The 13911-nt window shown below is 35.1% G+C and overlaps 1 protein-coding gene across 4 annotated transcripts in view; it reads left to right on the forward strand.

Moving 5' to 3' along the window:
- LOC131067662 (phospholipid--sterol O-acyltransferase) overlaps positions 1–10195 on the forward strand; it is a 156496-nt gene extending 146301 nt beyond the window's left edge. For 2 of the 4 annotated variants that reach the window (XM_058002772.2, XM_058002773.2), the window contains exons 10-15: positions 2750–2801; positions 2980–3051; positions 8874–9042; positions 9183–9287; positions 9376–9460; positions 9602–10195. In XM_058002772.2, the coding sequence (XP_057858755.2) occupies positions 2750–2801; positions 2980–3051; positions 8874–9042; positions 9183–9287; positions 9376–9460; positions 9602–9683 (565 nt within the window). In that variant the 3' untranslated portion in view covers positions 9684–10195. Of the gene's footprint in view, positions 1–2749; positions 2802–2979; positions 3052–8873; positions 9043–9128; positions 9288–9375; positions 9461–9601 lie in introns of those variants that run through there. The other 2 variants (XR_009111857.2, XM_058002774.2) reach the window with 2 other exon arrangements.
- The last annotated feature ends 3716 nt before the right edge of the window (positions 10196–13911 follow it).

Raw genomic sequence — 13911 nt, forward strand, 5'->3', positions numbered from 1 at the left:
GCCAACCAACAGGTTTTCCACAATTCAGAGGGATGAAACCGGTTGCCGTACAATGCAAATTGTTGTGTCGAAAGTGAAAAAGGCAAAAGTGGATATTACTCCTCAAGAGTATGAAATCACTACCATCGACTTAGGACCAACTACAAGGGGTCAAGAGGTTGAGGACTTAGACAATCTAATCATTTCCATGAAGGCAAGATTGGACAAGGAGATAGGAAAGAAAAGAGAATACAAGAAAGAAAGCGAATGCCTAAAGGAATATATTCAGCACTTGACCAAGCCACGTAATCAAGGCGATGCAGCAACTCCTCCACTTTTGAATCCTTCGTAGGAAGCAGGTGGAAGTTTTGAAGAAGAAAAAGTGACAGCAAGAGAGGCTAAAGAATGGATAGTGAGCAAAAGTGAAGAACCAGCCACATTTGTGGACAAATTGATGCTAACATATGGACAAACTTCTTTTTTGCTCTCTTGAATCACAAGCATGGGACAACCTTCATGATGTTCAGGACAAAATTATCCTGTGCCTTAGAGTGTTGAAAGGAATTCCTAAGAAGGAATTAATTGATGGAAAAGTAACTGTAGCAAGAGCTGCATATGATTTCAACACTTGGCATTGGGCATTGGTTGTGCGGAGTGAAGTCCTAGAAAAAGTGAAGGCTAATAGCATTAAAGCTAAGGAGCAAATTAGAGAAATTAAAAACAAGATTTTCCTTGTAGTTGTTGATCTGCTTGAAAAAAGACCATCGAGAAAATGATATGCAGTTGGAAAGTCTAAAACTCAGAACTTAGGAGGTTTTCTTTGCCATCACTGGACCAGTCTTGAAGCAGAATTTGACGAAGGCATTGAATTTCTTGTCCATCCAGGATGCCTTCCAGAAACAGGAGTTGGAATGGGAGATTGCTTTTGCTGCATGAGCAAATGATTTGGATGGATTGGAATTCAAGGTCAATATGCTGCCACATGTCACAATGGAGGTCATCTCGATCATGTCTAGGTTCATTCAACATACTTCCACGTGAGAGGATAAGGATGCACATTCCTAGAAAATAGCTCCTTGAGCCACTTTTCATTCATGCACTCGTCCTTGATGTTATCTTGGGAAAACCTAATTGGGGTTGTTGTGTCTTAATCTCAACTATTGATCTTAAATTGATCTCAGCCTTTCATTTGCTTTCCGAAACTCTATATAAACTCTCATTCTCTTATTTTGTTGTGGGGAGAGATATATGAAATTGTTGCTTAGAGCTACTTTGATAATATAAGTTCATTTGCAGTTTGCTTTGAAACCTTATTGTTATTATGTGGTTGCATGGTTGCATATTTTGTTCAACATAGGATAGATATGCTTAGAGTAAAATTGCTTTCAAAGTTGTTAGATGAATGAAGAATTTGATAGTATAGATTGGTGAAACAATTGCCCATACTTTCTTTGGATGAATGATTTTTGTTCAATATGTAAAGTTAGCCTGAGCTTATCATTGTGGATGCTTTAACTCTTACTTTGGATAAATAATGTTCGTTGGATGGTATTATTCATAGTATAAAAATCTTTAGCACAACCTTGGAAGATTGCACTTACTTTGTGTAGTTGTCCTCAATGTGGCAAAGCAAAGTATTGTTATTGGTTTCACCTAATCTTTGTCGTCTCCTGAGTTCTTAGGAGTAGCAGAAAGTTTCCAAACCCTTATCCTTTTATCCCTTTTTGAAGTCCCAAACTGAAAATCCAAAAAAAAAGAGAGAGAGCAGTTACTATCAAATTCGTCTAAGTCCTAACTTGTGAATGATATTAGTTGAGCGTAAGTCCCCCTTGTATTTCAGCATACATAACCAAGGAAGCTATCCAACAATAAGTCGCCCGTTCACACATATAAACCTTGGAGTCACCGTGTGGTCTTTCTTTGCAATCTTGGCATACGTAGTGATTTTGTTCAAGAGAGGGTAGAGTGTCCTTGACATTTTATTCTAATGTTCGGTGAATGATAACACGTACACCAACAGGACTCTACACTTGTCTATTGCAACCAGATGTTCTTCAAGTCCCATTGCCTTTAGTTTGTCATGGACTTACATATAATTTCAGTCTTTCTTTGTAGCCCTCATCTACATGGAAATTATATTATTTCATAGAGAAAATGTTTATTTTGCTTAAGGATATATAGGATTGAGAAAAAATATTAAGAGCACAATGTCTTGTGCTCAATTGATGTTTGTAGTTGAACTTACTCCTCAAATAGTTTCCATCCATACTGTATTTTTAGGACTATTTTAGGTAGGAACAAGGTGGTTTTTTCGTTTCCTTTTAGGAACAACATGATGAACCTATGGATGGTGACAACTATTAAGAAAGGAATTTGATCTCTGGTGAGTTGAACCTTTTGTAGTTAATAAGGATTCTAGAAGTTTTTAACGCATTATGCCATTTGGGCACCAAATCCATTTGAGGGTTGCTATTTGTGAAACCTCTTTGTCCTAAAGTGTAATCAAGTTTTTACCTCTTAACATGTGTCATTAAATCCTTGGATGCATCTATATTGCTTCACTATTTGACTTTGTAGGCATGTGTGATTTCTAACATTATTGTCTAATGCTTTGTAAAACATATGTTGTTGTGTTGTCTTTCTGAGATTCCTTCTTTAACTAATGCATACTTTTCTCTCAAGAAGATGATGTTTATACCAATAGTGTGTTTCATGCATGTTTGAGAATCTTGCAGTCCTTTTCCTTCCTTGACATATTGTGGCTTGACAGATCAGGAAATCCTGTGCATGGAAATCCTACAAAAGCAAGTGGAGACACAACTGTATGTTAAGTATTATACGCTCAATGTGAATTTCATTTCCTTGTGATTATTGCACATGGATTAATATTTAACTTTCGTTTCATTCAAGGCAGAATTGGCTCTTCAGGTTTAGTTTTTTCCCTCTTTGCTAAGTAATTAATGTTTTGAAGTCGCATTACAAATTTTGTGATTGGCACAGGTTCCATATCATTCTTTATCATGGTGTAAAACATGGCTTGGCTCTCACGTGAATATAACCAGGACACCCCAGGTGCCTTACATTTTACACCTCCAGCATGGTAGTTTGGAAAGTATATGCATAGAAAACATTCATTTAATTTTATCCTAGTATCTTTATTATTTAAATGTAGCCATGAGAATGAGCTTGGTGGTATCATTGGAATTGTATTTGAAGAACCCACTTGAACCATGCTAAAAAATTATGCTAATCCCAACTTGAGAGCTTTGGTACCCACCTGTAAATGATATTATATTGACTGTGATGTAGTGGCCTAGCCAATGTTCAATAATTTCTTGCACCTATAGTTTGATTTGCTTTGATTTTTATAAATTTGTAGACTTACTATTATACATGATGATCCTTGGTATTCACTCGTGTAATTATGGGGATGCTGATTGATCTTTCAAAAGAAAATTGTGGTACTCCTCAAATGACATCACCTTTGTTGAATACAAGGCAGACACAAATACCATAGTCAATGCTGATGGTCATAGGCACAAAGCATTTGCACAGTAGTCTCAACTCCCAACCACTTTAGTCCACCCATGAGTTTGTGGATGAAACATTGTATGTGCTTCAGGGGATTATCCATGACAGTCAACAATAAAAGTATGTAACAAAATATGCTAAGGGATTTGTTATTCTGTTTCCAGATGGTGACTTTAGCAACCCAAATGTACCTAGACATTTTTGCAGAATAATTATTTAACTTATTTCTAGAGGATAGTGTTCTTACATGTGTTTAGAATTGCATTCTGTTGAATGCCATAACCAACATAATCAAGTGCACTAATTGATAGGTGAGCAACAATTGTAAAAATCCATAACAATGTATCACAGGCATCAAGAACGAGCAGTGGGTGATAGTTTCCAGTCTTCTTTTTAAAAGTCTTTGAAAGATTGTAAGTCATGCAATTATGTAAATATTGGATGTGATCTGTTGACATCAAGGCCTATAGAAATATCTTTGCAGAATTTCTAGTTTTATGCACCCTGAAATTGCTTTATCTTTGACAAGTATGCACCTTGCCAATGAGCTGACCTTTATCTTTGAAGTGTTGAAAGACTGAAAGTCATGCAAGTAGTTAAAAATTTATGGATGATCTGTTGACATCAAGGCCTAAAGAAATACCTTCACAAAATTTCTAGTTTTATGCACCTGAAATTGCTTTACCTTATAATTTGCCTTGCCAACCTTTACAAGGACCATGGAATATGCAATGGGTGTGGAGTATACATAGGCTCCATTTTGGAGGTGGTAATCTGAATATGCACAGTAGCGTAAAGTTTATTGCTAGACAGCAGAAAAGATAATGCCAATATTTTGGTCATTGGCTTAGAGATCCTTGAACTTGTTTTACTCGAATTAAACCAGTTGGATCAAGGTGCCCAATGTTGTAGTGGGATTCAATGGAATGTTGTGGACAATCAACTACTAGTTCTTGGCATTTAGAGGCACAACAATAACGATGCGGTTAGTGATTTGTCTTTGAAGTGTGAAAAATTTTGTGGCCTTTGGGAGAGGCAATTTGTAACTGAGTTGGATGTTCCCTTTCTAGCACTTAAGCGAACAAATTGAATGATTATAAATATGTTATTCACATCATATGGCTGACATCCTGAAGTTTTGACCAGATTTATAGATAGTCCATTGCTGACCAACTCAAATTAGTATGCTCTTTATCATAGGGTGGACACCTTTGCATTGTAGCAGATAGTTCCTCAAAGTAGAAGGCAATAGGGCTACCTTTCTAGGACAAACTACAATACGATTCCATTTCAATTTCAAATAGTTGTCTGACATTGGGAAGTTTCATAAGTGGGGTATTGCAGTACAAATAATGGTGTCAAATGCTTCCTCCTAAAACTTTTGTCAAGTGAAGAAATTATTGCTTCAAAATATACTGAATGTTCTTGCTACCTTTCAGCTTTGAGGCACAAATTTTTAGAGATAGTTGATTATTGTCATTGGAATTCAAAAATAGATCGGTGTGTGCAATTCCACAATAAGGTGGAATTTCACGGAATGTAATGTAAATGCACCTACCATTTCTCATTGAAGATGACAAAGTTATCTGAATACAATGCAAATAATATTCTCCATGAACAGTCTGCTAATTGCATTTGTTAGACTGGAGAATTACGCAGGTGAATTGGACAAACCTAATAGAAAAGGCAAAAATCGTGAAAATTTGCGATTGTACACGATTAATAGCGGAATGGTGCATTCACTGATTTTTTCACTATTAAATTGGCTATTTTAAAAATATCGATTGTTGACTGATTTTGACTGGTTTTAACCTCAGTTTTTGTTGTTTCTAAAAACGATTTTAGGGGTCTTTCCTGCAGAGTAATACTTACGCATGATTTCAACGTTTTTTTAATGCATTTCAATACGTGCTTATTTATATTTCAGTGGGATTTTTGTGTGGCGATCTCGAGCTGAGTCCGCAAACAAGCTGGACTAAAATTACAAGCATGTTCCACTTAATAAATTATATTTTTATGGTTTTAAAATATATTTAAATTTAAAATATAATTTTAATATCTATTTTATAATGTAAGATACATTATATTTTTTAATCAATATTAACAATATATTTTTTTAATTTTTCAATGATTCTTTTGATTAGCTAATTATTATCTATGAAGAATTATTTATCTATGACGTAGTAGAGTTTATGTTTTTATATAGAAGATTCCAATTAGAAAAGGTTAAAAATTTATTTTCTTAATGAACAAAACTCATTCAAGATATTTCCCGAAAAATCACTTTTTGGGCATCATTTATTTAACAAATCGATAAATCAATTAGAAAACGATGGCTTCGGTTAAAAGAGACAAAACACTTGAGAAAATATATAGCTGTTTTTTCAATAAAAGTTTATATTTTGAATTTTACAAAAAAAATTATTAAAAAAGAAAATTATAATGTTGTCATAAACCGAGGATGCCTGGGTAGGATCCTCGCATTTTGCCTTTTGTTTAAAAATGGATTTGGGTCAATATTACTCATTTTGTTTTTCCGTCAGTGGTAATAATAAGAAGAAAGATTCATTTAATATTTATTATTGTCCATTCATTTTTAAAGCCAAAAGGACAATTGAAAACTAAATTAAATTTTCATGAGGCTCATTTTTGGACATTGGAATTTGTGCCCTTTGGTCATCATGAGGAAAGAAGTTCCAAGAAAGAATCGACCATTACAAATGGAGGGAATTTCAAGGCAACTCAACTGTCATAATGGAAGCCTATTTTGAAGGGAAATTGATGAAAATAATGAAATTTTATTTATTTTTCCAAAAGGGGGTCATTTGGAGTTGGTCCTCTATATATTTGCTGGATCTTTATGCCATTTCTACTTCTCAATTTCTCATTGTATGAACTTCGTGTTTTGCAATATTCTTCAATGGACGAAAACCCATTGGAGATTGGAAGCTAGTGGACAAAAACCCATAAGTTTCAGGTGGATGGTGGATGAAACCCCATTGTTCACATTGAGCAACTTCATTCAGAGGTTGCGTTGGAGCTTCAAGATTTCAACAATTACAACAATTTTCCATTGTTTGTGTGCAAGGCTTAATTGGTTTGTTGCAATGATTCCAGAAGTGTTTTGAGGTGTTTGTATTGTGATTTCATTGTATTTTTTGAGATTTTGTTGTAGCTCATCATACCAAACATCAGAGATCAACTTTGGTTATTGTTGGTCAGTGTTAAGTAGTTTTGGCATTGTGGGTTGTATTGCATAGTGAGTTTTCCTGCATAGTTGTGTGATTGTTGGTAGTTTTGAGTCTTTGCAAGTATGCTACAGCATTATGTTGATCTTATCATGTTTGTATCAAATCATATAAGCTGTAATTTCATTTATGGAATTCAAATAGTATTAGTTTGTAGTATTTGGAGTGAATCAGCTGATTTGAATTTGTCATTGTTTAATGTTTTGTAGGTTTTGTAAAGATTTTAGTGTAAGAAGCTATAATATTTGCAACTGTTGTAAATCAGATTTCAGACCTGATAATATGCTGTTGGATATTAGAAAATACATTTTAGTGGTGTTCTATGAAGTTTCATTCAATTCAATGTCCTTGTGTGCAAGACTAGCTGACTAGTTTTGGTATTTTCTATGAAATCGATATTAAATTTGTAAATCTAATTTTCAAATCTGAAATTATTCTAATATTTTTGGGACATTACAGCCCCTGGGTGTACTCAGGCTGTTCCCAAGTGAACTCAAGGGGATCCAACGGCTGCCCAAACCAAAAAAAAATAGAAAATTAATTTTTAAAACATTTTTATGAACAAAAATGCGCCAAATACCTAATTTCGCCATTAAGTGATAAAATTGTGAAAATGGTGTGCTGTGAAGATTGTGTGGTTTCAAAGGCCTTAATATGATCTTGCTGGTGGGGGCTCTGCCCCTTGACCTCACCCTATATTGGAACAAAGAATGCATTAGGGGCACTACTCCTCGACCCTGCAAGGGGCATTGTCCCTCGACCCTGCTAGAGACTCTCATGAGGAGTGTTGCCCCTCGAACTATTAAGGTCTCCACTCCCAAACCTTCAGTAGTTGTTGAGATCTCATATAGAAAACTTAATTACAATCAAGGAGTGACAAGGAATTAGGATCTAACTCTTAAGTCTGTTGACTTAGATGTTGTTGTTGTATACCTTACCAAAAATCTCTTTAGATGAAACAACTTGTACATATTGCATGGCTAGTGGAAGTGGTCTTGTAACTCATTGCCCCAGACCCTCGTGAGGGGCACTACCCCTCGACCTCATTGGTCATTGACTAGACCTCCATGAGAGGTATTGTCCCTTGACCATGCTAGGGGCTGCCACCCTAGATCCCTGCTCTCATTTTTACTTTCTATATCTCTAAGCTATTAAATGCCTTTAAATTAAAAAGTAGTAGATTTTTTTCTTTTTTTCAACGTTTATGATAATCCATATTTTCCCCATTTTTTCACCCAAAAGATTTTTGGGGCTATAATTCAAACAGCCCTTGTCTGGTTTTGAATGTTCACATATCTCCCGCAATACAGACTTGGCGATAATCATGTGCGAGATCTACCCTCCTTAAGAATTTGGCAGCCCTTGAATGATCCAACAAATCTCTAATTTTGGCCTGTCAACAACTGTTATTGACTGTGACCTTGTTTTGACACCTGTTTTCAATTTTTAAAGCTCTCTTGGGTTGTTTCCTTCTCGGACACAAACACTGCAACTAATCTACAAGGTGTATTGGACTTGACAAAACATTTTACAAGAAGTTCTGCATTTTCTTCGTGAATTCCTATATATCAATAAAAAAAATTGTGCACTGAAATATTAGGTAAAACAAGACCAGTTAGAAATTCAACAGTTCATTTGATCGAGCTGACTGTAAAAATCCTTTGATATCTAAAACAACACCGAAAAGTTTCTATAGAACTTGTTGGAGTTGTTGAAAATCTCATGTCACTGAATGTACCACCAGCCTCAATTCAAGAGAATGAATATCTTGAATGCATTGCTGACTCATTACGGTGTGACAGAACAGTAATGAGAGAAGCTTGGTCCTCTTCGCAAAGCTTGTAGGTTCAGCAATCCTTGACCATCCAATAAATGATATAATGCAGGTCCTGTTATCTTCCCTGTGATATTTGTTTCAGCCTGTGTTCCATATTTTTTTGACATAAAACCATGTATCTTTGTTTCTTCTTTCTGTCATTATCTGTGTACTGTTTACTTTGCCTGGATTTATAAAATTTAAATTACTTTCTTTCTGACTTTTAAGATAAATTCAGAGAAACGTTCTTTAAATAGTTTTTGAGACGGCTTCACTCCTCGTTGCTGTATTGTATGCAGTCAGAACATGATGGTTCTGATGTACAAGAAGCCCTTAACATAGAGCGTCAACATGGAAGAGATTTTATTCCAAACATGACAAGGGATAACCGTCTCAAATACATTACATTTTATGAAGATGGAGAAAGCATTCCTGGAAAAAGAACAGCAGTGTGGGAGCTTGATAAAGGTACATTAAGCCAAATCTTTTCATTCTTTGCATTATAACTCATTACTGAGGCAGTGAGCTTGTTTTTTGTTTTGTTTTTCTTGTAGAGAATGTGTTTAGCTTCTCACTGGGATGAACTCAGCAAACTTTCATTGTCATAGTGAACCACAGGAATCTTGTTCAATCACCGGTGATAATGAGAGAACTTTGGTTGGAGATGTGGCATAGCTTTCATCCTGACACAAAAACAAAATTTGTATCAAAAGGTTCTTGCTACTCCTTTTGTTGTATAGTAGCAGAAAAGGTTATTCTTCCTTTGGAATTCCTCTAATATTGTTATATTCTAACTAGCAGCTAAACGGGGGCCACTTAGGGATGAAGAATGTTACTGGGACTATGCCAAAGCACGATGTGCTCTACCAGATCATTGTGAATATAGGTTACAAGACTCAAAACACTTTTGATAATGTTTTCTTCTCTATTTAGGTGTCTCTAAATACATAAGAAATTTTCATTGTAATATTTTATTCACTGGTACCAAATATGCCTTCTAGCTCACTTAATTTGAATATTGTGCTAGGTATGTGTTTGGAGACGTTCATCTTGGACAAAGCTGCAGATTAAAAGCTTCTCCTGCAGATCTGTTACACCACTATCTGTGATTAGCGCATTCTTTATCTACCCATTTTTGTTGTAAAGTACAGGCAATGCTTGTGGTTACATTTTATTTACCACAAGTCACCATTCATGCCAAAAATAAATCGTTCATGTAATTAGTGTGTGCTGCAATAAACAACATGCAAAGGAAATTCCTATAATCCTATTCGATTTTCATATTTTTCAAGTTGTGTCCTTGCAAATACCATGTTTCATTCCGTTTTCAGAGAAAAGTACTTGTTCAGCCAATATATGTATGCCACTGCAGTACCCACTATTTTTGTTTGTTGATAGTGTGGTCTGCTTAAGTCTCAATTTTCACATTACATTTATTTTTGGCACAATATTGAGAATACCATGTCTGAACTGATACAGCACCTACCAAAGCTCTCGACGGAAAACAACTCATGAATTTTGTACTAGTGGGAAGAATACGACCAAAAATCTAGCTATCCTCCAAAGTTTTCTTTTGACTTTTAATTGCTGTTCTTTAATTAGCAAATATTCAACAGCCCAATATTCTTACTTAAATGCCATACCTTTATATTTAGTGTAAATTAATATTCAAACTATCTAAAGCTTGAATTTCACTTGAGAAAAATCTAAGCTTGCCATGGAAAATAACTCGTTAGTTTTATTACTCATGAAGAAATCTCTGCCTAAAAGTCAAGTTGTACAATTTTTTTTAACTCAAATTGGATTGTGTAGTATTGGCAAAATAAGCTCAAGTCTCTATTCTCTGGAAGACTAAGAATGTAACATGAAAGCACTTTATAATCATTGTTCCCAAGAGTTTTCAACCAAGAATGAGGAGGATACACATAGGTATGGTCATGTCTAAGGTGATCTAAACACCTTTGATGTGAAAACCAGTTCAATTTAGTGGATGGCCAAGAAACAATGGTTCCATGGATTGTACAAGAATCGCCAGTTCAATAAGGGGGCAGTTACACAACTACTTTTCTACGTAGGCCATCAATTTCTTCAGTTTTGAAACAATTGTAGCAGAAATCACTGTTGTGCAAATTAGTGTTTTCAACTAAGTTCAGTAATTTTTGCCAACAACTAAGAAAGCTTATAGGAACAGCTGCATGCATTTTATCTTCCCTTTCTAAGTTGTTTCAGCTTCTTTCTCAAGCTTCTAGAGATGTATAAATTTAAATGCCATATGGTGTTATTGTGACGGGATTGATAGAGTTAGTGTTAACAGCCTTGAGTCAAAGAGTTTGAGTGAATGGGAAGTGAACTAAGCATGTTTCAAAGCTTCTATGGGTGTTAAGACATGTATCTAAGGAATGTCTTGTTGTCCTCATTTTTGTTTTAAAAAATGAAGGACCATTACATTAAATTTTTGTCAAAAAATGAAAATTTTACTCTATGGCACACTTCTCAAGGCAGAATTTTGCCTAATCCTTGGACTGGCTTAATCTTCAGTCCATCCTCGAACTACGTTTCAAATTTTGTAAACTCTGGATTCGTTTTCTGTCTTTCCTTCAATTTCGGGTTTTTTCTCCCTGATTGCAGGTGGGAAATTTTCTTTGAATTGCAAGTTTTAATGATTTTTTTTGTTTTGGTCTTTGTAGGGAAATTTTTGGCTAATTACAGGTGCACTTTATTGAAAAAAGAACTTGTAACTTACCTTTTATTTCCCCCTTGATGCCTTTTGGCTTTTTAAGTTATGATAAGGATTTTTTGGATAAGTTACAAGTTAATTTTAAATTACAAGTTTATAAATAACTTGTAATTATTTTCTAAAACCCCTATTTTAATGTCTTTTGCTTGTAATAGAGATTTTAAGCTCCAATTACATATGTGCAAGTTATAAAACTTGTTGTGGGGATTTTATTTTCCCTTTACAAGTAATTTGTAACTTGCACATCTCTCTCCAAAACTCGATTTTGCCTAGAAATGAAATAAAGTGACATTTTAAATTTTGCTATTTTGTCCAAAAAACCTGATTTTCTCCATAAAGTGCAAATCGGGGAATTTTAAACTTGTAATTTCATTTCTAAAACCCGATTTTGCCTTGTTGAGGATAAAGTGACAATTAAAATTTGCTATATGGGAAATAAAACCCAATTTTCTCTATTGCAGGTAAAATTAAACTTGCATTCCATTTCCAAAAACCCGACCAGCCAAAGGAAGGCGATTTTATTAGAAATTTGAAGCATTTTTTGTGGAGAATTTTTGGGAGATAGAAGGCGTTTGGGATTTTTCCCTATTCTCATGCATTTGCAAACACATATCACACCATTTGAGGTGTATGATTGTTGGTTATTTTGGTGTTGAATAAGCAAACATGTTTTTACCAAAACCACGATTTTCTCTCCCAAGTTGCCATGGATCTCCAACCTCCTAAGTCGTTTTTGCTTGCTGTGCTAAGGCGTTAAAGTTTGAAGGAGATTTGACCGCTTCTTGGGCCATTTTATTTGCATTTGGTGCCACGTTTTTTTGCTTATGGCGTTTTAGTAAAAACGTGGCTAGGGTTTTGGATTGCGGTTAATCTCTATTTAAGAGCTATCATTTCTTCTTTCAAAGACTAATCATCTTTTGAAGAGCCATTTTTAGATTGAAACAAGGTATGTTTTATTTTCTTTTCTTGTTTTCTTGTTTTCTTATTTTTCCTTTCTAGTTCTAGATTTGTATATATGTTGATTTTGCCCCAAAAATCGGTTTTGTGAGAGAGATTTTCCCCTTTGAAAAATAATTTTTGAATTGCATTGTTCTTCCCCATTTTCCCTCTTTACTTGTATTCGGGATTTTAAATCCTGATTACAAGTTGGATGAAAATCATTGTTCTTCCCTTAAAAAAATTTAACCATCTTTTGTTGAAATTCCAAATTGCAAAGATGAAAAATACCCATCCTTTCAAAATCGGGTTTTAAGAACCGGATTGCATGTTCAAAGTTCTTCCCATTTTCATGAAAATGTCATTCCCAAAATCTTTCCATTTTTATCCATCAATATTGCCTATATCCATACTTTCCGTTCACGTCATTTCTGGCAAGTCTAATTCTCATTTTTCACTCATTTCTCCATTTTCCATTTTACAAGTATACTTGCATTCGAGTTTTAAAAATCCGATTGCATGTGAATTCTTTCCAAACTTGTATACTTGTAAAATTTTCTCCAAGATCCGAAATTGGTCAAAGTCAAGATTCCTAGCATTTCCCATTTATTTCCCCTCTTTCTCTCACAAAAACTTGAAGTGCAAGGGTTGGAGTTCATCCCATTTGAAGAAGGAAAAATGTTAGTTGCAGTTGATTATGATGTTGCTTTAACACTTTTAAGTCTTCATCGCAGTATACCAGGTTGTCCTTCAATGTCAGATTTGTCGTCATCTCCAATTCCAAAGAAGATGAAGTATAAATATGACAAGTACCAAAATGAAATTTCAACTTCTCAAGTTTCCTTTCCTTTGGATCGCATAAAAGATATAGAGATAGGGCATGATTACATGTCAAAATTTGTTAAGAGAGTAGAGGATCCGCAGGATAGCAATATGCAGCGGCTATTGGACAACCATATCCATCACGCATCTTCTTTTCTAGTGGTTGTCCTAGAACTTGAATTTGTTCTTGCTTGCACCCATCGCTTTGACAAGGAGATGAGAACCATTAAAAATGATGATGGTGAAGCAATAATCTGCCTTGATGCAGATACAATTGAGAAAGTCTTCAGAATACCACCAGCACTTGTTTATATGGAGATTTCCAAAGATAGTGCAGCTGAGTACTATGTCAAAAGGGAAAAAGACTGCAAATGTCATATTAATAGGTGGATTCATAAGTCATGAGCCACGAGCCGCCTTCTCAAGATGAGCTAAGTTGTACCGCTGTGACTTCAAGTGGGAGATTGGAGACATCATAACTTTCCTCAGCAGGATGATGGGTCTTGAACATTCTAATGTTTTTGAGCCTTGGATGTTCCAGTTCGTCATGTTCATAAGGTAGTCCCATCATATATCATGGGGAGAGATTACCAGTGATGCCTTGTGCGAGCAACTTGCAACAGTCCTTTCCACCATGACTTTCTATATGAATTCATACTTAGTGTATTTGGCAGCGTCACTCAGACATTTCCCTGGTCTTTCTACCAAGGGTGACTGCTCGCTTATACCTATATGGGAATACTATGATCAGCTACCTCTGAGACCCAGCAGATTGCATTTCAGAAGAGTTCAAGATGCATTCTTCGGTTACTTCATGTGTCAGTTTGACAAAACTCTAGAGA

Source organism: Cryptomeria japonica, chromosome 11, assembly GCF_030272615.1.
Source record: "Cryptomeria japonica chromosome 11, Sugi_1.0, whole genome shotgun sequence".
Classification (NCBI taxonomy): Eukaryota; Viridiplantae; Streptophyta; class Pinopsida; order Cupressales; family Cupressaceae; genus Cryptomeria; species Cryptomeria japonica.